The sequence below is a fragment of the Gobio gobio genome (genome assembly GCF_949357685.1).
Source record: "Gobio gobio genome assembly, chromosome: 5".
Lineage (NCBI taxonomy): Eukaryota > Metazoa > Chordata > Actinopteri > Cypriniformes > Gobionidae > Gobio > Gobio gobio.
The window spans coordinates 11,227,133-11,251,607 of NC_137101.1; the positions used below are offsets into that span (position 1 = coordinate 11,227,133).

At 37.1% G+C, this 24,475-nt stretch overlaps 1 protein-coding gene across 1 annotated transcript; it reads right to left on the reverse strand.

The window, feature by feature from the left end:
* Positions 1-7,509: 7,509 nt before the first annotated feature.
* tmem63a (transmembrane protein 63A) lies at positions 7,510-22,928 on the reverse strand. Its single transcript, XM_079816373.1, has 24 exons — positions 22,827-22,928; positions 20,652-20,712; positions 19,045-19,206; positions 18,870-18,949; positions 18,631-18,700; positions 18,520-18,557; positions 18,212-18,354; positions 17,609-17,660; positions 17,414-17,522; positions 17,165-17,235; positions 16,609-16,689; positions 15,619-15,745; positions 15,402-15,532; positions 15,020-15,202; positions 14,748-14,901; positions 14,561-14,667; positions 14,373-14,459; positions 11,926-11,985; positions 11,663-11,825; positions 11,222-11,327; positions 10,974-11,141; positions 10,755-10,870; positions 10,371-10,424; positions 7,510-10,261 (listed from the first exon to the last, which is right to left on the reverse strand). Exons 3-24 carry the CDS (start codon positions 19,204-19,206, stop codon positions 10,121-10,123), a joined length of 2,403 nt encoding a protein of 800 aa, XP_079672499.1. The 5' UTR covers positions 20,652-20,712; positions 22,827-22,928; the 3' UTR covers positions 7,510-10,120.
* Between the last annotated feature and the right edge of the window lie 1,547 nt (positions 22,929-24,475).

Genomic DNA, 24,475 nt, shown 5'->3' on the forward strand with positions numbered 1-24,475 from the left:
AATGTTTTAATTATATTTTTAATTAAAAATACAATAAATACATATTTTATTATTAGTAGATTTTTCCGTGCTTGTGTGATGAACAGATCGGTCGCTCACGGGGGGCTCTTCATCTGCTGAGAGAGACAAACAGGAAGCATCTGACACAGCTGGCAGGATGTGTGTTCTGTCCGACCTAATGCCCTCTGCGTGATACCAACAGCTTCACACACTGAACGTGCGAACTAGTGCTGTTAACAGCATCCCTGGGCTGGGTGACGGGAGAAGTCAGCTGCCTGTTGAGAACACTTTAGCGTGTTTATGTGTGTGAAGATACAGGTTGTGCGATGATTGGGATAAAAGCAAACAGAAGTAGAGAGGGAAGTATGATTTCTCCTTTGCACAGGCATTTTAGAAAACATATCACTCATATTTCAACCCAAAATCAAAAGAAACAAAATAGGAAATTATAGTTTTATATATTTATAAAAAGTATATAACTTATGGTAATTATAAACAGTTTTAGTTAGTTAGTAATTTATTTGTTTGCGTCGTGACATTGTTTTAATGACAATTATGAACATTTCACCCCCAAATTCATAAATTATTTATTAAATGCCTTTAATTTATGCTAAATACATATACTTTAAAAATACATTTTTTAATTATTTATATTTATATTATTTTATTTATTATTTGTTTGTTTAATAGCAATTAAGAACATTTCATCCCCAATTTTCTAAATTGTGAAGTATCTATACACCCTGATAGTATTTGTTGCACTGCCTTTTATTTATGCTGCATTAAACAAAACAAAAAATAGCCTGATAATTGTGTATGGCCAGGCTGATTTGCATTAATGTATTGCAGTATTGAGAATAATCATTACACTAAATAGAAATCATGAAAATAATGTTACAATGCAATAAATATTAAAAGGTTATAAAGTAGGATTCTTTTTTTTCCTATGCGAAATATAACGTCTTATTTTTCTTTTAATTTTGGGATGAAATTATTAGTATGCTATTGTGGTAGTTCTAACTTTAGGCTATATATTTAGTGAATTGGTTCTCCTTTTTTTCGTTTCCAGTTAATTTACCTGTTCATTGTTAACTTTATTTATCATATTATTTTAATATCATAATCATAAGGTTTGTAGCACAAATTGTTTTACCGTTTACTGCACTTTGTTATTCTTCTATTATTTACCTAATGAACCGTAAGTCTCGCACATTCAAAGAAAACAGCTTTGCAAAATAAGGTGGATATATGTCTGCACTATAGCGTAAGCTTTTTCCTGCATGGTAAAACCTTGACAAGCAACATCCGTTACAGGTGTCAAGTGCTTAGCACTCTTAAAGCAGGCCCCTGTGTGTGTGTGTGTGTGTGTGTGTGTGTGTGTGTGTGCGCACTAGCAGGCTCATATGTCTGCATTACTGTGATTAGGAACGGTACTTCAGCACTGTCAAAGAACGGTTAGCCACAAAGACCCTGTTGAGTTAGCGGCACACAAGTTCAACACGCACACAGACGGACAGCCTCATTCACAGGAGATTAGTGGCGACAACATCACACCCGCCTCGGGCCATAACTCACAAAGTGCAGACCCCTCTGAAAGACCACGAGCTGAGGGGGAAGATTTGAGACAGGAAGGGGAGGATGAGAGGAAGAGAGAAATGAGGGTGGAAAGGAAGTAAAAATGTCTGTATTCCACATCTTTGGACATATTTGTCTCATGCTAGTCTGTCGGTAGTAATCAACATGACAGATTGAGAAAATTCATAAGGCTTTATAGGTGCACTAACTTATGTTTAGGTTTTGCTGCCTTGTCAATGGCCTCCGTCAACTGGTTACCAACATTCTTCAAAATATCTTCTTTTGTGTTCAGCAGAAAAAAAGAAATTCATACAGGTTCGGAACAACTTGAGGTAGGGTCAATTTTCATTTTTGCCCTTTAAATGTTCCTATTGTAGAAATACCCTGCTCATTTATTCTGAAAACAAAAGCGATAACCAAGAGGTTATCGAGATAAAGTCACCGTATTCAGCTGGTCATGTGATGTCAACATGGCGGCCCACATGAAGAAGCGACCCACACTGTGTAAAATAAAACATTTATGGAGACTTCTATGGAGACTTGAACATAGGTGAGTGTAGACTTTCTTTTCCAAGTACACTATCTGTAAAATAGGGCCAAATGTACTGTGTTAATATGAAGGAATATTCCATATTCACGGGTTTTTCCCTGTATTTTAAATTATGCATTGTATTGTGTTTTAGGGTTTACAGAAATTACTAGTACCTTTTCCGTTTTTCTTTGGATTTTTTCCAAAAGAGCGCATGATTTCCATGTTTAAAAAAATTAAATTCTGTAATCATATATTCACCCTCATATTGCGTTCTTCCTTTCTGTGGAGCACAAACGATGTTTTGCAGAATATTCAGATACAATTTTTCTATACAGTAAAAATGAATGAGGTTGTCAAGCTCCAAAAGAGCAAAATGCACCATAGTGGCTGTTCACACAGAACACATTTTTCCATTCCACTGCGCTACTTTTCCATTGTTTTTCAATGTACAGTGGGGAGAACAAGTATTTGATACACTGCCGACTTTGCAGGTTTTCCTACTTACAAAGCATGTAGAGGTCTGTAATTTGTATCATAGGTACACTTCAACGGTGAGAGACGCAATCTAAAACAAAAATCCAGAAAATCACATTGTATGATTTTTAAATAATTCATTTGCATTTTATTGCATGACATAAGTATTTGATCACCTACCAACCAGTAAGAATTCCGGCTCTTACAGACCTGTTAGTTTTTCTTTAAGAAGCCCTCCTGTTCTCCACTCATTGCCTGTATTAACTGCACCTGTTTGAACTCGTAACCTGTATAAAAGACACCTGTGCACACACTCAATCAAACAGACTCCAACCTCTTCACAATGGCCAAGACCAGAGAGCTGTGTAAGGACATCAGGGATAAAATTGTAGGCTGGGATGGGCTACAGGACAATAGGCAAGCAGCTTGGTGAGAAGGCAACAACTGTTGGCGCAATTATTAGAAAATGGAAGAAGTTCAAGATGACGGTCAATCTCCCTCGGTCTGGGGCACCATGCAAGATCTCACCTCGTGCATCAATGATCATGAGTAAGGTGAGGGATCAGCCCAGAACTACACGGCAGGACCTGGTCAATGACCTGAAGAGAGCTGGGACCACAATTTCAAAGAAAACCATTAGTAACACACTACGCCTTCATGGATTAAAATCCTTCAGCGCACGCAAGGTCCCCCTGCTCACGCTAGCGCATGTCCAGGCCCGTCTGAAGTTTGCCAATGACCATCTGGATGATCCAGAGGAGGAATGGGAGAAGGTCATGTAATCTGATGAGACAAAAATAGAGGGTTTTTTTCGTCTAAACTCCACTCACCGTGTTTAGAGGAAGAAGAATGATGAGTACAACCCCAAGAACACCATCCCAACCGTGAAGTATGGAGGTGGAAACATCATCCTTTGGGGATGCTTTTCTACAAAGGGGACAGAACGACTGCACCATATTGAGGGAAGGATGGATGGGGCCATGTATCGCGAGATCTTGGCCAACAACCTCCTTCCCTCAGTAACAGCATTGAAGATGGGTTGTGGCTGGGTCTTCCAGCATGACAACGACCCGAAACACACAGCCAGGGCAACTAAGGAGTGGCTCCGTAAGAAGCATCTTAAGGTCCTGGAGTGGCCTAGCCAGTCTCCAGACCTGAACCCAATAGAAAATCTTTGGAGGGAGTTGAAAGTCCGTATTGCCCAGCGACAACCCCGAAACCTGAAGGATCTGGAGAAGGTCGATATGGAGGAGTGGGCCAAAATCCCTGCTGCAGTGTGTGCAAACCTGGTCAAGAACTACAGGAAACGTATGATCTCTGTAATTGCAAACAAAGGTTTCTGTACCAAATATTAAGTTCTGCTTTTCTGATGTATCAAATACTTATGTCATGCAATAAAATGCAAATTAATTACTTAAAAATCATACAATGTGATTTTCTGGATTTTTGTTTTAGATCCCGTCACTCAACAGTTGAAGAGTACCTATGATAAAAATTACATACTTCAACTACAGGCAAACCTGCAAAATCTGCAGTGTATCAAATACTTGTTCTCCCCACTGTAAATGCGCTAGACGGATGTGTTTAAACATTGTGCTTGGTGGTCAAGTTTAAAAAAGTTCAACTTTTAAAAAACACGCCTCTAGACCTTGTGGGGGAGGGAAAATGCATTCTGTGTGAATGGCCCCTAAAAGTACTCCACGTGACTTTCCACAAGATTCCATATCGTAAGATAACAGGATAGCATCATTGACATCAATGCGTATGCATGTGCCATATTTCCACAAATGCAAAAATTAATAGGACTGAGAGCAAATAAAAACTTTCATTTAAATATATTCCTCACAAAAAGTGAGACATCTCAGCACTTGTCCTCATTCCACTTCTTCCACACAATAAAGTCATATTCAATGACATGAAGTTGAATAAATAATGATAAATCATTTTCAGAATCAGAATGTCTTGCTAAATGAAAGTTTCAGTGCACAAATAGACAAATAATAACACAATTAAAAAATAAAAACATGAAAAGTATAAAGACTCTAGGGTGAACGACCCCTTTAAGACAAAGAGAGTTACAGACAACAGTTTCAGAGGCAGATTTCCTGCTCCGTTAGATTCTGTTGATGATCAGATAACGGAGCAATGAAATATCCCAATCTGGGAATTCTCCCTCTAATTCTTCAGTTTCTTTACTCTTTTTTTCTTTTTCTTTATGGCTCGGTTTCTTCGCTGAGTAAACTCTGCAAACCTTAAGAGACGTCTGGCAAGGAAACAAAACTTTGCTATTAGTTTTCCTTAAAGTCCTGTCTGGGTGAAGTGGAATAAGTTTACCCCCAGGGCTTGGCGAGGGTCTATTACTCTCGGCTCTGAGAACGTTACCTTACAGACCACCAGCGTTGCCATGGGAATAATCCCAGCAGACAAAAGGGAGGGATCAGAAGGGGAAATCAATGCCGTCGGGCTTTGTGGTTGGCTGGCATAGAGATCAGTCATACGTACTCCGGGTCACGAGGTCAGAGGCATCAATCATGGCTTCCAAAAAGAGCTCGGACCATCTGAAAAGAGGAGAGAAGAAGGGAGGAGAGGAGGAAACATCTTCGTCTGTGTTAATGGAGGGATGAATCATCTTTGGGGTATTTCGAGACACCACATACAAATTAAACAATAATTAGTTCCTGTAGTTTGAAAGACCAAACGCAGCTGGAGACGAGCCATTCAGTCAGTGTGTGTGTGTGTGTGTGTGTGTGTGTGTGTGTGTGTGTGTGTGTGTGTGTGTGTGTGTGTGTGCACGCATGTTCAACCAAGTGATGTTACATGACAGAATCCATGTCATGTCCACTTGTCCAGAGCCCAGGCTTAAGAAATGGTACTTTCTTTAAGAAATGAGATTGTTTTTGAGTGTTTTTTTCTTTGCGCAAAAGTCACGAAGATGGTGCCAGGGCAATTGTAAGCAGTTTCTAAAGCGTTGCTCGATGATATTCTGGTCTCTATACACCTCTTTTGTCAGTTGAAAATCACAAGACTGATCACTGAAAAAACAACAACTGTAATTTAAGGTATCATTTACATCTGTGGCAAAAACAGCAAGGGTTGAGTTACATGTGAAGTTTATATTTAGTATTAGGGTGTTGTTTAAATACATAAGTATGAGGAATAGTAACAGTGATGCTTGTCTTAGAAAGCAAAACATTTATTTCTTTCTTAATTATTGGTTTCCATCCAGGCCTCCATCAGCTGTTTTCCTTATCATAGAGGTGCAATAAGGTTTTTCAGGATTTGCTACAGTTGCCAACACTTGACTCACTTTATAACCAGAATGCATTGGTCTGGGAGTTTTGCCATCCTGCAAACACCATTCAATGAAACTTGACCTGCTATCGGCGTGTTTCCAGCCCATTTAAATAATTACTGAAATGCTTTATTTGATTCATATGCATCTTTTGTCTCAAGTTGCATATGGGCATTTGCATCTATTAGGGCCATAAACTGTTCTGTGGTGTCAAAAACTGTAAATGCTGATATTTCTATCTCTCACAGAATGAATTGAAGTTGTAAAATGCATGTACTGTATATGATTGTGAACATGTGGTTTACACCAAAATGTGACCTGTAGTGTAAGATCTGTGATGTTTGATTTAAAAAGTGTTGTGTATAAAGATCTGTCCTACTACACACTCAAATACACACACTCAGGAAAAAGTCACCATATCATCAAAATTGAAAATTCTTATTGTTTTATGGAAAATCGCAGCATTGAATATAAATGATTTATCCATGCCTTTTTTATTTACTTTATATGCCTTTTTTTTATTTTTTATATACTCTGATGACGTGTTTAGCAACCTGTCACTCATGTGAGAACGACCAATAGCAAACCACAACCATCCAATCAATTCCCCATGCAAGTCCCGGCCTACATTTTTTCTTGTTCAAGAAGCGGTTTCCCTCGGACATGTCACAATACACTGTAAACCCTAACGCTCAAAATAATTAATTGGTTTGAGTAGAGACAACTCAGATGAAACAAATTAGTTCAACCAAATGAACTTTTATGAGTATTTAAAACTTTCTTTTTCTTTTGAGTTCACAAACGACACGTTTTAAGTCTGAATTGTTTCATTGTTTTGAGTTTTAGGAACTTGTTTATTTTAATTAAGACTAACTTAAGTTTAACTGAAACTGGGCTTGGATTTCTTTTTCCCAGCATGCTTTGCCATGATATTTAAAAGCACTCTCCCTTTCGAATGCTAAAATTAAGTGTTATATAATGTTTTTGTGCAAGATTAATGTTGAGTGCATGGGAGATTTATTAGTGTTTAATGTTATGTAATGCTACCATCATGGTGACGAGTGGAGCATTTATGAGTACAAAATAAAAATCTGCAAGTTCTGCTAAATTAAACTTTACATTTCTTAAATTTAATTAGATTGACCTCCAATTTTTTGAGTTTTGCCAACATATTCGGGTTTACAGTGCAGGGAAGTAAAGACTATCGCAACTTCCATTTCATGCTGACTTTAACTAACTTACTCACAAAGTTTAGATATTTTGTGCCATGAAATATTTGGAAACCTAAAAGTGTACCCAACAATCCAGCTGGCAACATGATGAAACCCTGCTTTATAAGCTGACCTTCCTGAATGGCAACAGGCAAAGCATTGGAAGAGATCTTCCCTTTTGTCTGTTATAGACCCTCAACGTCTATTAAAAAGAAATAAGATTGGGTTACCCCAAATGTTTGCAAATGACAGACACACACTCATTAGATCGGTTTCGGTTCTTATGGAGTTTTGAGCGCTGATCCTGGCGTTTGTAGCAGGTCACTACGGCCACAGAGTTTGTGGGCTGCTTATGGTGTTAAATTAAGACGATTTCGCTCTATCCTGACTAATGAGCTGAAAACCGCAGTCAGGAGAAATGTGTCAAGTGTGTGTTTGGAGGACGTTTATTCATCCATTTCCAGGAAAATCTGAGGCTTAAGACTATGAGACTCGGTGTACCGAGGTTGAGCCGTTTAAATGATCAGACACTACAATTCAGTTTCTGTTCCACTCATATAATGAATATACAGAACTAAAACACATACACAGGAACCATATCAACAGTTTCCCTTCATATACATAATATCTTCCCATTGCATAACAGTTAAAAGCAGAAATGTAATGGTTGTACATGTAATTAGTTAGCAAAGCCCTGTTTCTTATTTGATCAATAAGGTATACAAATTTCTAGTTAATCGCAATTCCTGCGACTACAATTTGCTCCATGTAAACAGTCCCTTTCTGGTATACTTGCGGGTATCATGCAAAAGTTACCGGGTTTACAGGCATTATGTGGTCATAACAGTTGAGTTGAACTTTACATCACAAGCAATTTTATTACACTAGTCTCATGGATGCTTAAGGATTGATGTATTTTAAGGTTTATGCATTGCCCTGCTTACTTCATTCTAAATAAATTAAATCTCTGTGTCATTTTTTTGTCTAAATGATTTTCTCCAGTACTTGACATTATGGCAATGCTCTGAGAAGACCCAGAAAAATCAGAAAGCAACAGTGCCACCCAGTGATGATGCCTTCAAACAGCCACTTATCAGCCAAATACATTCTATTCATTCTATCAGACACACACACACACACACACACACACACACACACACACACACACACACACACACACACACACACGTGTTGGGTTTCCATGTTTTATGGAGACTTTCATGAAGCGTCTATAGAAACTTCCAAAGACAGTCCTCATAAACCATCTATACAAGTACTCACACAAAAATGGGTCATTCTATAATTTAGGGTACATTTCATGTACATTGATGATAATTATTAATAAATACTATAATCTCACACTAATATTTTATGCACCCAGTTTTTCTATTTGCTTGAAATTGCCTTTATATCCCTTAAATTACAGTTTTAAAGTGAGTGGGTTCAAAATAATACAAAAAAAGTCAAGTCAAGAACATCTATATAAACTTTATTTCTACAATCTAAATACCTCAGAAAAATAGATTGAGTTTAAATTTATTTCTACAATCTAAATACCTTGCTTAGAAAAATAGATTGAGTTTAAATGTATTTCTACAATCTAAATATCTTGCTTAGAAAAATAGATTGAGTTTAAATTAAATTTTCTTTCAAATAAGAAAATATTTCATTTTATTAACGTCCGCAAAATTCTGTCAACTATATGACTAACCAAACACCCCCTGAAAACAAAAAAAAATAGAAGTTAAAAACAACTGTTCAATTGTAAATTTAAATGCTTTTATTTCAAATAAATAATAAAATGTGAGGTTAACCTGATTAAGAAAATAACATTTGGTTGGCCATAAAATGCCTGCTATTGAAACTATTAGGCCAAACGATGAAACTGTCAACTATGTTACTGTCATGGTCAACTATGTTGACCGATGTTTTACATTTTAAATATCTAAACTGCTGCTTTTGATATTATTTCAGGGTATAGTTTACATCCACATGGACTGGAGTTTTGTATGACATTCTTAAAACTATCAAAATGATCAAAAGATTTATGATGAATTAGATTTATGATGAAAAAAAAAAGTTATTGTCCTTAGTGACTGTGCTGAGAATTTTACACAAATATCTGCAAAAAAATAAAAAGTATTAGAAGTCTTTTAAAATAAGCTCTGGACATGGTAAAAAAAAAGACCAAAAACATTGAATATTTGAGTCACTTAAAGTGTGGCACTTGCTCAGTCTATGTAGTGACATACAGTTTGTTCATAACAGTGGACTCATCAGGGATCTTTTTTGTTTTATAAATATATATCAAAATAGTGTTTAGCAGATAGCAGATAAGTTACACTAATAAAACATATAAACTGAAACCTATAGTCGTTTTATTGAGAAAGCATATTGATTTTACACTTTTTTTGTTGATGTGAAATGTACCCTAAATTATAGAATGACTAATGAAAGGCCACTGAGCCATGAGCTCATATTTGTATAAAACTTTACTTTAAATCAGAAAACATTAAGAATGACGATCAATATGTAAGCACTCTCTCTCTCTCCTCACACACACACACACACAAATTACAGTTATACAGAGTATTAAGTTGTTTCCAACAAGGCACAAGTGCCATGATTCAAGTGTTCATGTGCGCTTTGATATACTCAAGTTATATTTGTACTCCTTGGCAAGTGCTCATTGGCGAAGCTGTTTTTGTAATGTAGAAATGTTTGGACAGCGTGTTTGGATGGCAATTTAGAAAAGACTTTAGTCTTTGGTGAGAAGAATTGATTTCCAAAAAGCTCTTTTGCATTTGTAATATGGCAGTTTATGATTAAATGGTCCTCATGTCTCTCAGTGTGTATGAAAAAAATTCAGAACAAAAAGCTTGAGCGAATTTTTTTCCCCTTCCAAAAGATTCTGTTTTCAAGAGTATATCCCCTCCATCTCCACACTGACCTCCAACCGCTATTATGGCAAGAACCACTTCCTCCAAAGGTGAAAGGACAGTTGGGGTTGGTCTATATGTTGACTGATTATTGTTGTTAGATATCAGAGTCTGGACAGTCTTCCTCAGTGCTGAGGAAGGGCGGACTTGTGTCTGTCGTGCCGTAGGATTGCCGAGTGCTGGACTCATCAGAAGACTCGGACAATGCGTCTGGGTTCAGAACTTTGGGAAGATACACCTACGTAGAGTAAGAGAGATGGAGAGAGTGAGAGATTTTGGTCATTTCGAAGTCTATCAATTGAAAACAAAATGTGTGATGGTGTTTAATATAAAAATGTGAAACTTGCCGATGCAGTTGAGCTCTCAGAAACTATATCTGCATCTTCATCTTCCTCCTTAATCTGAAATCACAGACATGCACAATTACATTTGCATTCATGCATTAAGCAGATGCTTTTATCCAAAGTGACATACAGTAGAGGAACATTGGAAATACATCTCGGAGCAAACAATATTCAAAGCATACAATGCCAGATTTATAAGAAAGCTGGATTTGGAAACAGAGAAGTGGAGAAATTTAGAGAAGTAAAAAAAATAAGAGGATTTTGTATGTGGATGCAAGTGGTTTAAATTGGGGTGGTTAAATTATAACTGTTAAATTATGGCAAAACTATAACAATTGTGGCATTGTAAAGTTGGACAAAACTCTGACAAAGAACAAAGCAGCTTACATTGTAGTTGTGGGGACTGAGGTATTTGAAATGTCCAAAGCAAGTGTAACTTATACAGATAAAGATGGTGACACACAGAACCACTAGTGTGAACAGTGACGTGTCCGCCATGAAGCCTGTGAGGACACACAGCCAACAATGTCACTATATGAATTGAATAATACAATAAACAAAATGCCTGAGAAACACTGATTTAATCAGCCAATTATTGGACGTTACCTGTCCTGAGCACAGAGAAAAAATAAAGCCACATCAGGCATATGATTGGTGCAGCCAATGCTTGATTGACAGCTCCCAGGTGAACTTGCCGGTCAAGGCGGGCGGGCAGGTAAGCGAAGTACAGGTTGTGTTTGTCCACCAGGTGTTTCAGCAACAGGTACAGCAGACCTGCAAGCATTGTCTGTATGTTAATGTAATGTTACAGACACTGATAATGTGTAGAAAGGCCTTGAGGAAAGAAATCAGACCGAAGGGGACGATGACAGGACAGGTGATGCTGTAAGCCATGATGACCGTGAACACACACAGAGTCCATCCGTACATCGCGCCGTACTGAAACTCGTACGCCTGATTCTACAGAGAGACCAGATTACAAGTGGATCAGCAACACATTCCTGTTAATTCTATTCAAATCAGTTTCAAGGGATAATCCGGCTTATTTTCAACCTAATGTCTATACAGCTTATCAGAAATGTCAATGCTCAATTCAAATGAAAGTATAATAATTAATGAAAAGAAATAGAATGAGATTTAATTAAATATTCAACAAACAAAGATTTCATAACATTATCTTTTGAAAAGATACCAGGGTACTTTAAGTAAATAACATGTATTATTAAATTATATTTTAATTTAATAGGCCTTTAGACAGACAGACAGACAGAAAGACAGGTAAGTGACAGACCGACCTGTTTAACATATTTCCTCTCAGCAGCCGAATGTGCGAGAGCCAGACGCACGATGTAGAGCAGTAACCCTGGCAACCGCAGCAGCTCCATGCCTGTGCCCACTAGAGCCGCTGTGATCACGTAATTGACAAAGAACGCCCCCTGATCAGGTAAAAACACACACCTGAGACAGACAAAGAGAGAAGCCAAGCCATCGTTTTAATGGTGCATGTCACAAAATGAATAAATCATTCTTTGAGCAAATAAATCACAAGTATACTCACTCAAACCTCAGCTTCCCCTCAGAGTGATTATCAAACAACCAGCGGAAAAACACGTCCAGACTGAGTGGAAGGAGAGCATACATTTTAGACCCAATATATACTAATCAAGAATGCATTTATGGTTTTCATTATGGGTCAAATTTATCCCATGGATCACAGGTGGTTGCAGTTTTTTTAGGACAAGGTTAACAATGTTACAGTGAAGTTAGACTGTAATCCACAACAGAGCTGCATGATTTTGGAGGGGAAATCTCATTGCAAATTTTCCGATAAAAACTGTGATTTAAAATGCAATTTTTATTAAAAGCTCCAGGTTTGCCGTGTTTGTTTGTAGGGCTGCACAATTTGGTTAAAATTTTTTATTGATTACATGTCAATACGATTGTATTAATAATAATACAAATATTATAAATCGGCGAGAATATTTTTGGTGAGGCAAAAAAAAAAAAAGACTTATATAGTGATGGCCGATTTCAAAACACTCCTTCATGAAGCTTCGGAGCGTATCGAATCAGTGTGTCGAATCATGACTCGGATCGCATGTCAAACCGCCAAACTGCTGAAATCACGTGACTTTGGCGCTCCGAACCGCTGAATCGATACACTGATTCATAACGCTCCGAAGCTTCATGAAGCAGTGTTTTGAAATCAGCCATCACTATAAAAGTCGTTATTTGGTTTTTTTGGCGCACCAAAAATATTCTCGTCGCTTTATAATTAGGGATACACCGGTTGACCGGCCAAAAATCGGAACCGGACGGTTTTTGCTTCTAGCGTGCGATCGGCAACCGGTTTTCTTTGTATTTTTCTGACGATTTTTCCGGAAGTATGCCTATATTGCAATCATTCGCGAACATGTCACTTGTGTGTTACAAACGGAAACTGGAGAACTGAGGGAAGAGACGAGATACGCTGAAGGGAATGAAGAGCCGCTTTCCTGCGCGAGCTGAAGTTGCGCGAGCTTACCTCTCCGCCTGCACAAGCGTAGATAGTGAGCGTTTGTTCAGCTCAGCTTCTCAAGTGTTGGATCGGATGAGAACGAAACAGACTAACTTGTGACAAAGCCGAAATACTTCATTTTGTAGCTTTTGAAATGAAATACTATCAGTTCTGTAGCCTATAGGATGATCATTTTTATTTTACCTTAAAATTACATTGACTTAATTTGATTTAAAAAGCACCTGCTGTAGCATCTTAGTTTTTTTTCGTTGCACTAAACATTATTTGATTTAACATTTTGGAACAATGATATACTTTGGTTTTATTTCATTTCACTGGTAAAGACTTTTTTTCTTTACACTGAATTTAAAAACAAATGCTGATTTAAGTAATATCTTTGATTGGATTGCAGAATATGCAGTTGTTGCCTTTAATTTCACCTTTCAGCCTTTTAATTTCCAATTCAATTTCCCGTTAATTTCAGATTGCGGACTTGTTTTCATTAGCCAAAAGCCAATTTAGCCTGTTAAATACCAAATAAACATCTTGTTCATGTATACTTTCATTCTTTTATTGTGTTAAAAAAAAAAAAAAAAAAAAAAAAAACGGTATCGGAATTGGCCAGCTTTCTTGAAAAAAATCTGTATCGGAATCGGCCATGTAAAATCATGATCGGTGCATCACTATTTATAATATTAACATTCAACCACTGTACTCACATGAACTGATTTAAATATGTTTTTAGTACATTAATGGATCTTGAGAGAGGAAATGGCATTGCTGGTTATGCAGGCCTCACTGAGCCTTGGGATTTCAACAAAAATATCTTAATTTGTGTTCCGAAGATAAACGGAGTTCTTACGGGTGTGGGACGGCATGAGGGTGAGTAATAAATTACATTATTTTCATTTTTGGGTGAACTAACCCTTTAAAAGGGGCTATATGCAGAATTCAGAAACCTGTGTCTTTAGCAACACAGGTGGCCATCAAGTGAACTGCAGCAAGCAATTGCTCATACTTGCACTCCTGTACACATAACATACAAGAGACTGAACATGATTCAATGAATGAGCTGTGAAGTTCTTTTTCATTATTTCCTTATAACTATCTACATTCTTTGCATTCTTACTTATACAGTACAGATCTTTCTTGTAAGCGCCTAAATGTCACATCCTTTTGACAACCTTCACATAAAAATAAAAGAAATCAGTCTACAAGCTTTTATAGAAGGTTGGAAGGTTGTCATGGAAGGTTGTCAAGGTCAAGGTCTCGTTTTTTTAATTTTTGTTACAAGCTGTTCACACATTGGGAATAATAAAAGCACTGAATACATGAACATTCTTACATATAACCTTTGCAATTTGATAAATCACACTAAGCCACAATTTCAGTTTTTTCCCCCCGATTAATCGTGCAGCCCTGACCCACAACCTAGTTTAGTTTACTTTAAAAGTGTGTGTATGCAATAGTGTGTTAGAACTGCGGAGAAAGATTTAAAATGCTCTTACCTGGTGAGGCCCAGTGATGGCAAAATCAACACCATGAAGATCAGAAATGTGTAGAGCTTGTACATCATGCTCATATTCTCACTAGACCTACACACACAAACAGATGCACATTATTAAGCAAACTATTCTAAGCAAACTTAAAAATATTAAGTTTGAGTGCAAGTGTTTATTTTTCTGTTGATGTCTACCTGGTCCAGTGGGATTCTCCCAGTGTAGAGTAATACACTATAGTGGGCAACAGGGCAGAGAAGGTCCACAGTAGAAGAGTGGGGAAGAACTGACTGATAATGGCACTCTACAAAAACAACACACAGTCTTCACACCACTGCACTCCATGTGGACACATTATCATAAGTGCTGTGTTCATTCACATACGTTCAGATAGTGAATGGGCTTGGTGACGTTAAACTTGTCCATGGTGCTGATGATGATGGAGGGTGTTGTGAGGAAGAAGAGGAGCACGAAGAGTGCAACATTCAGGAGCACACAGCGTAGCCACCAACGCCACCCACGTAACGACAAATTCTCCCTGAAAGGACAGAACGTGAGATTAAGACAAGCAGAATTGTGAATTGGTATAATACAACAAGCATGTTCTAAATGTATTGATAATAAGATGCACAAAAAAAAGGTATAATAGAACATACCAGTAGATATTATGAGGGTGAGGAGCATACTTCACTTTCCATTTGTGCACCCTCAGCTCTGCACTCTTAGAGGATGTCTGAGGCTCCCAGCCACACCCACAGTTGATTCCTCCACCCATTTCTTCTCCGACCACACCCCTTGCCCCGCATCCACACTCTAGAGCGTTGAAATCTTTCAGAATACTGAGGAAAGACAAAAGCACAGCCGCTTAAAAATAAAGTGAGCTTAAATTAACTTGGAAAATATATTCGAAAATACTTCAGTCCAAAATTATATATTACTCTATCCTCAATCTTTTTTCACAGAGCTTATTGCAATTAATTCTGCCTTATATGCTGGCAGAAAAGAAAAGGCAGTTGAGTCTTAGTGTGAATCACTTACTAAGTGGCCATGTACTCATTTTGCAGGGAGACAAATGCCATGCCCAGAGGATACATCCTACTCTGTTTTAGTTTAACTTCCTCCTCAAGCAGAGCAGCTTCCTGTGAGCTGTAGAACTCGATAGCATCAACCTGCACACAAACACACGCATTATTTAGATGCCCAAATTTAGAAAAGTCAAAACAAGGCCACTGCTAATGGTGGTCGTACTACTCACCTTTTCACACCCCTGACAGTGGCAGCAGCAGCACAGGTGGCTGCATGGGCGCGGGTTGATGACCTCACGTCGTCCCTGGTAATCGAGTATCTTACGGTAATGCTGCAGGTTTTTTTCTGCCCGTTTTCTGTTAGAAAATATTACAAAACAGTTAATGCTAGAGCTCAAAAAAATATTAAATGATTATATCAAGGTTATTCCAGTTGACTAAAACCTTTTTTTTTTTTTTTATGTGTTAATTGAAGTAAAATAAAAGCTAGTAGCAAAAGAAATGTTGCCAATTTTCATTTAGTCTAAAGCTGCAGTCCGGAATTCTTTTGGTTAAAAATGATCCAATATAAATTTTTTAGCAAGTAGATAACACAATGGTAAGCTTGTAATAATGCGTTAATTTAAGTGGTACTGGTGGATTTCCATGGGAAATTCGAGCATGTCTTTGCGTCATTACGTCACGTCTGTATATATAAAGAAGGAGTTCGGCTAGTAGTAGTATCGCATGTGAGGATGCTGCAGGTGGCGGATCATTTATAGCCTTTTCTCACAGCAGCTGGAATAATTAAACGTATCATTTGGATGGCGGATTGTAATCCAGAAAGGTCCAAACGACAATCATCAGTGACAACTGGAGATTCACCCGTAGTCAAAAGCAAAAGATTAGACTGTACAGAAATTAAAATCTACAGGTAACGCTAATGCACACTATATACACAGTCACGCAATGCTGATGTTGTTAACATTAAAAATTTGAGAACAAAGTATAACAATAATAATAATTTGCACGGTTTGATGTGATATGAGCTAATTGATCGTTAGATTTAAATCACCGTTGGTAGCACGATTTATTGTGATGCTTTTTTTCTCAGTTGGTCAGAACAAAAGTGGCAGACATAAAATAACACTGTATCACGCATGTCTGTGAGAGTATGTCCAATAAGATATTTACAACTATATACAACTACAAATAATATTATGTCAAATTGTCATTCTCACCTGTTTCTGTCCAGGTCAATCAGTTTGGCAACATCATAGCACAATTTAACTTCAGTCACTTGACAGGTAGGGTATGCTTCCCTGCAAACAAATATACAATCATGTTAACACCTTAAAAGTTAAGTGTGTAATTTCCACATCAGTGGCACCAAGCAGAATTGCAAAAATAATGATAATTTTTCAAAAACACATCCCCTGTCTTTTGCTCAGACAAACAAGACAGTACTGGCCCTAATAAAGCCATTGTTTGAGCCAATTGGTCACTCAAATGAACAGATTACATTTGCTGGCAACATTCGTGATTATTATTATTATTATTAAAGTATAATCCATATCTGAAATGTTAATCAATTACGGTGAATGAATAAATGCTGACCAATGAGTCATTTGTTCAGTAGCTGCCTTTGAGATCCTACTGGGCCACCCACATTATGTAAACTGAAAATATGCCTTGAACACACCGAATGAAACAAATAGCATGGAGATGGGATGGAAAATATGTCTGGATGAATGGCTAAAAATAAAGTGATTAGAAAAAAAAAGTCCTCCCACTTACATAAAGTGAGTTTTAATACTCTCATCAGTGGCTGCAGTGGGTACAGACCTCACAAACAGGGTGTTTCTGGCCTATGGAAAAATAAACCAGGGTTAGATTAACACTAACCAGTGTGTGTGTGTGTGTGTGTGTGTGTGTGTGTGTGTGTGTGTGTGTGTGTGTGTGTGTGTGTGTGTGTGTGTGTGTGTGTGTGTGTGTGTGTGTGTGTGTGTGTGTGTGTGTGTGTGTGTGTGTGCGTGAATGGCTTACTATATCTCTCTTGGTTCCCTTCATTTTAGAGGTGTGGCGTCTCAGCAGGGCCACCGTGATCACGAGATATAGAACTGCAAACACTGTGTGCAGCCAAAGCAGCTGATTACTGCAAAGACATCATATAAAATACCGTTCAAATAGACACACACAGATACCTACAGTCACATGCACATAGACACATACGGTACATACCCCTGCTTAAGATTCCCTATGGTCGTTCTCCCGAAACTGTATGGATCATTGCCTGGAACACAGTTGAAAGTCAGTCTTTTTGAAACACACAACTAAGAAAATAAATGTAAAAAACAAAAATTATTATATGGTGACATTATGTGAGATTATAAACCACCACCACCCTGGAAATTTTCAGATTTTTGCCACCATTATATTATATTATATTGTATTAAAAATTTATAAAAATGAATCCCCTTTCAACTTGAATGAAGAAAGGTCAGAAAACCCGCCAGGACTACATTTCATATTTTAAATTAGCAATACATTTAGACAATGTAGTATCATAAAATATTATATTACATTGCATTATATGAATTATATTAATTCAATTTAAAAATATAGACAATTTCACATCAAAATGTCAAAAATTGATTTTGGACTACAGTCGCCATATTTCTCCCAGTCATTTTTTCTATGTCAGCTTCTCTGGTATTAGTCAAATCCCTGCCTATCTAGACAGTGAACAGCGAGACAGCTCACTATGGTTTATAGCCAAGCTACTTTATGAAGCATTCTTGAGACCACATTAAATTTCTTTGTGCGTGTGTGTGCGCGAGCTACCCAGCAGTTCCCCGGACAGATTGACTGGTAGGATGACGGACACAGACAGCACACAGAGGACCAAGAGCAGGATGACCAAGTGCTTCTGAAATGACAGATAATGTACTGCATCCACCCCACATCTCTCCTGGATCGTAGTCTCACTACAGACACACACACACACACACACACAGATCAGTTTCACTTCTCAGTTTATTTTGTTGAGAATTTCACTTTCACCATCTGCACTTCCCTTATTTGAACTTAGTAATAAGTGACAAAATCAACATGCAAAAGGCTTCCGGGGGAAAAAACATAACAGCACTTACTCCATATTGACGATGAAGGTGAGCCAAGAGCAGCAGCCCTACAGGAAATGAGGAAGATGTTGATGATGTTATGAATGATGTTATAATGAGGATGATGTGTTCTAAACTCACCTTCTCGTATTCAGGCTCCTCCATGGACATGGATGATGTCATTCGACGGTAACGTCGTTTACTGAAGTCTCTGAAACGGATTTTAATAATCATTTTTTATACTAATACTTGCTAGTTTAAAGCTATAAACTTGTCATGTTTTACTCATTTTACAATGAATTATAACACTGTATGTTCCCCATAGTAACATTGTGACATTATGTTTCCACTGCGACTAGTGCTGCCTTCATATCACATACCCTTCAGTCTCTGCAACAAGAGCGAGTCTCCCATGATCCCACAGTCTCCTTCTGATCACAGTGAAGGCCGATAGCAGCACCTGCAGGATGATACACACAGTACCATCCAACCAATCAAATCACCAGAACACTAGCAACGGCAGCCAATTGGATCCCAACTAACACCATAACTTACCAGGAAGACTATAAAGTCAAGCAGCAGAACGATGGGCACACCCCCGAATTGCACCCCCTTCAGCACAGTGCTCTGCGTGGCACTGAAACAGCTCCCGTTGTCCACATGGCCAGTGCCATTAACCACCAACAAGTTATGCTGCCCCCGCCACGTGGAGGCCATCTGGAGGAGAAATAGGTACAAATTGTACAGTGATTTCTTTTCAGGGCACAAACAGCTGCCTCTGAAAAGATCTGTTTCGGTGACACATATGCCATCAACATCCCTGGTGACTATTGTTTGTTTGCTTGTTTGTTCACCTTTCTTATTTACAATGACCCCTGGCTGGGGAAGAACACCATCCTGCAATGATGTCCGGAGGGGATAATTGTTTTTATGACCGTACAAATTTGATTAAACCATCAGTAAATATGAAGGGAAGAACAAAACACTAAACTTGGATGGACAAAATGATTTGGCACAGAAAAACAAAAAGCTCACAGGAAAAAGCATACATTTACTACAACACAATCAGTTATTAATATCTCATTGGTTCGCTCTTGTATTTGCATGCTTTCATAATTTCGTAGTATGAAAGCCTGGCCAAACATTATGTCTGCACGGTTTTATTGCGTTATCACAAATAAAATTGACTCCAAACACAAATACATAATAGGATTACAAAATATTTAACAAATAATATTTAAATAAAGGGTGAAGATATCAATTTCCCAAGGCTGGACATCACTTTTGGTCACTGCTGTACATACATTACATTCAGATATATAAAACACTCTGTATAATTCAAAGCATGGTATTACCAATTTTGTAAAAGATTAATACATGCATCAATTTTCAGTAATTTCTGTAAATTATTCCAGTTTGTAGGGCAGCAAAATTAAAAATCAGAACAACAATAGGAGCTTTTTCATCTAGGAACATTGAGAAGAGTACTTTTAGAGGATCTAGTGTGGTACGTTGCAGGTTGGTATTGAACACTATTTTGAAGATAAGCTGGTCACAGTTCTAAAAATTAATATACTGTATACCAACCATCTTATTGCTCTATCAATGGATCATGGTGTCATTCTCATGCCATCACGAGTACCGCCACATTAGATTCCATTTAATGTTGTGAAAATCAGTGGAAGGATGTGAAATGTCACATGCACTTCAGTTCAAACTCTAAAGGGAGTCCTTTATTGCTTTATTGCAAAAAAAAACCTGAATTACACAATAATCAGGGGTTTTCAAACCTGCACTGCACATTTTGTATGTCTCCATCTAACTCATTCGTAGAGCCTGCAAAACCTGAATTGGCTAAGGGGAGACAAATCAAGTGCAGTACTGTGCGATTTGGAGTGCTGTAAACGGTGTATTTTAGGTGACTCTATTGATAATAAACATTTGAACCTTATGTTGCCATATGATATAACACAATGATTCAAAGTACTGCCATTTATTTAAGTAAGGATCAAACTATGACCACTGGCTGCACAAATAAGTCAAAGTCTAAGCCCTTTTCCACTTCACCCAGTGTCTGTGGGCGAGTGGGTCTCCTAAAGATCAGGTCAGGTGACTCATGTTTAAATCAAGGTATACAATCATATCTTATTATTATTACATACTGTTCTGCGTTGTCAGCGTCCGGTGGTCATGCATAAGAGTTTTACTCACTCTGAAGTGGCTCTGAAGAAGAAGAAAAAAACAGATTAACAAAACAGATTGTTATATCCTTCTGGGACGCAGAAAAAAAAAAGTGTTTTGAATGTATTATTTTTTCATGTCATTACATTGTTTAGAGCATAAGAAACAAATGGGAAAAAAAAACATTTTTGAAAAAATTATATTTTATTAATTTGTTATGATATGTCCTCTGTAGTTGACACCAGGACTCAGTTGTTAAAAAAATTTAATGACATGAAATTACATGTATAGGCAAAAACAATGGGATTTATTTTTAATTCACCAATACATTTTTAGGTTTCAGGATTTTTTTTAAACAAACTTTGTTTAAAGATGATTCTGAACTATGTTATGAAAGATACAATGATATGCATTGATATACCATTTTACTTTATGAAATATGTGGGTAAAATGGCCATACTTGGATTTTCCCATTCAATACAATGTATCTATATACTTCATCTAATTTGCATATTAATGTATTCTTGGTGCAACATGTAATGAAAAAATAAGTGTAATAATGGGAGTAATAATTGGTAAAATTTTCAAAATAATATCTAATATTTCATAGGAATATTGATATGTAATTTCTTTCCCTATTCACTTGTTATGTCTCCAAAATGCCTGATAAACATGATTTAAGTCTTGGCGTCCACTACAGTGGTCATTTATTAAATCAATGCCCTGTTTTGTAACAGAAAGTCATATTTTGATTAGAAACCCCATAACATTTTCCTGAGATGTTGATTTTTAACAAACAATTTGAAAATTAATCAGATTTAAATTATAATTAAAATATATTATCATATTTCCATAAGAGTGCTAAACATTAATGTCAGTCATTTTTAAAGACCAAGAAGAAGTTGTTGCCCTGGTGAAACCTCCAAACATTTAGTATCTCTGCAAAGCCCCGAGTGTGCTCTTTACAGGACATCCAGACTGTGACATGTGACATGTTATGATGTCAGAGAAATTCACTCAAATATAATGTCCACTACAGTGGACAAAAGTCTTTTCGTGGGTCCCAGGAGGATATTACAAAAACATTCAATCAAGGTAATGAAAATAACTTAAGGTATTAAGTCAAAATTAAGTGAGTTCATGCTTAAAATAAGAAAAATATATTTCAGTGGAGTAAGAAATATATTGTTTTCTCTTTAAATTATATTTTTGTTTTGTTTTAATCAAACTCTTTTTAGATATTGGTACTGGAAAACACACGGAAAAAAAATTTAAGAATTAAAATTAAATTAAAAAATTCCCCCCAGTGTAGCTGCCTTAAGAACACTTTTACAGTAATAAGTCACACTCCTACAGTATGTGTCAAATTAAAGAAGACACTGAGAAATTCTTGGTTTGCACTGTGTGTTTGAAATCGCATGGATGTGAATGCAAAACATATTTCAGCAGAGCTTTCGTTTTACAAACATAATTTCACCTAATTTAAGAATGGTCCCATGACGCATGATTCTACTTCTTACTTTCTACTTCTGTAACTTCTCATAGGCCTGGTTTCACAGAAATGGCTTAGATTAAGGCAGGATTAGGCCTTAGTTAAATTAGTACATTACAGTAGCTTTAATAAACATGCCTTAGAAAACAAACAACGTGCATATTTTAGACAAAACAATGGCACTGACATATTTTAAGACATGTTGACATACTAAACTGACAAATTTTAAGATATGTCCGTTTAGTTAAAACAGCTCAAACATGCATTTTAGTCTGGGACTAGGCTTAGATTAGTCCGGGGGAATGGTGTATTAGTGTTATGCCATAGTTTAGACTTGTTTATGATGTGGAAACTTACTGTTGCCAAACTGACAGCTGATGTCAAAACTGTCCTAGACGCTGGTTGAGTATAAAGCGAAAAATGGGTAGCTATACAGTTAACTAGCAACTAAACTAAATGTCGCTGGACTCATGTCAGCATGTAAACACACACCAAAACAAACAAAAAACGTGCCACTAAACTCACAACATACATCGACATGCTGTCAGTGACGTCAAGACGCATCTGTATAACGGCTGGACAAACTTACCTTCATAAACCGAAAGCTTTAGTAGCCCGTCCTCGAATTGTATAAGTAAAACATGTTATGAAACAGAAAACATACCTCGGTTGAATTTTTCCGCTTCTGGATTGTCTAAAACCGGTCGGGATGTCAGCTGAGAATTAACTAAACTTTACAATGACTCATTTCCGCACATGCGCAGACACCAATCTGCGCCCGGTGTCCCACTACAACACTGGAACAAAAGCACACTTTTTTGTTTTTATTTGTATTAATTATCATTGTATAGGATACAATTCACAATCAAGCAGTATAAATTAATTAATTTAATAAAATATTAATAAAACAGCAGATAATAAAAGTCCCGCGATGAAATAAATTACTTTAAATAAAAAAATAAACCAAATCGTTCATAAATAAAATACCATAAATAATAGCATTTTATCTATTCAGAAACATAATAGCTATGCATTCTCTAATATGATGATAATTAAGTCAATTGTTCAAATTGGTCATTTAGTGAAGTTAAAGTTTATTTTTCCAAACAAAACAGCATTCAGCAGCAATTGCTAGGAATTAAGTGTCGTTTCTTTAAGCTCCAGAGAGACTAAATAGAATAGAAAAGAATAACAGGAATTTTATCTTTAAATTTTAATCTTTAAAATATTACAAATCTAAAACTGTTAGATGGGAGAGCCAATAGGCAGGTCCATTCTATAAAGATAAATACATAAAAGTAGCTAAAATACAATATGCAATGTGCTATGTGCAATGCAAGGTAATGCATTATTTATCCACCCATGTTATTAGATTGCTTTCAGGTGTTGAAAATAGGCAAAAATCTCCAAACAGTGTCTGATTTAATTGGTGCATCCACACATTTGGCTTAAATAGATTATCCCAGCCCTGGAGGGGGGAAAGACAGAGATGAAGAGAGTCTTTGAGCCTTTACAGTGAATCCCAAGTGATTGACAGGGCGGCTATATCCGTCCAATATCATCCAGCTCACGTTCTCATTCCCCTCTGCGTGGCCCTCTGCGACACCATCTGACGCTCGAATTAACCCCCGCTGCAGGCTGGAGAAGGGCGACAGGTTCCCTAATCAGCAGCTGATTGCGGCGGCGGCGCTCGGGGAGAGAGCTGTGGTGATTGGGGGTATGGAGGCTTTGATTGTTTTCAGTCAGCCTGACAGCTGAGGAATACTGCCTCTAATCAGCCTAGTCAAGATACTGGCATGAGTGGCAAATGAACAGTCAAAGTCTACACACTCACACACAAACAGACAAGCACACACATTCTCATTTAGATGTTTCGCTTGGTTAGGCTACTGTAAACACACTAAATATAGCGTGGGCCATTAATCTTCTGTCTTTGCTGTATGCACTACACTTACAACTCAGACTGGAGATTATTAAAGAGTAACTTTTTTATTATTTAAACAATGTTTAAATTGCAACTGAGATTACAACAGTGAATGGAAACAAGACCTAGAAGGAATATTATTTTGTTCTGTCATATAGTGTAAATTGCCATTGATTTCTCTTCCATAGAGAAATTTCCCCATTAACATGTTTGTGGAATAATGGTGTCTTTTTGGTGTCTCTGTTTTTCCTTTAACAGAAAGTAGGCTTTGCTTTTTTTTTCTCAACAAAACTAAATAGCTAAACAACAATTGGAAACAATTGCATTTTATTAAATGTTCTGCCAGAAGCACCCAGGTGAAAAATATGTAGGCTAATATTTAAAAAATG

Coding starts and splice junctions, on each gene's coding strand:
- tmem63a (XM_079816373.1), bottom strand. CDS start 19,206: ATGGCCTCCACGTGGCGGGGGCAGCATAACTTGTTGGTGGTTAATGGC. Junction 17,661..18,211: donor TCTGTCCGGGGAACTGCTGG/GTAGCTCGCGCA, acceptor ACTGTGTTCCAG/GCAATGATCCATACAGTTTC. Junction 15,533..15,618: donor ACTGTCAGGGGTGTGAAAAG/GTGAGTAGTACG, acceptor GTTTGTGTGCAG/GTTGATGCTATCGAGTTCTA.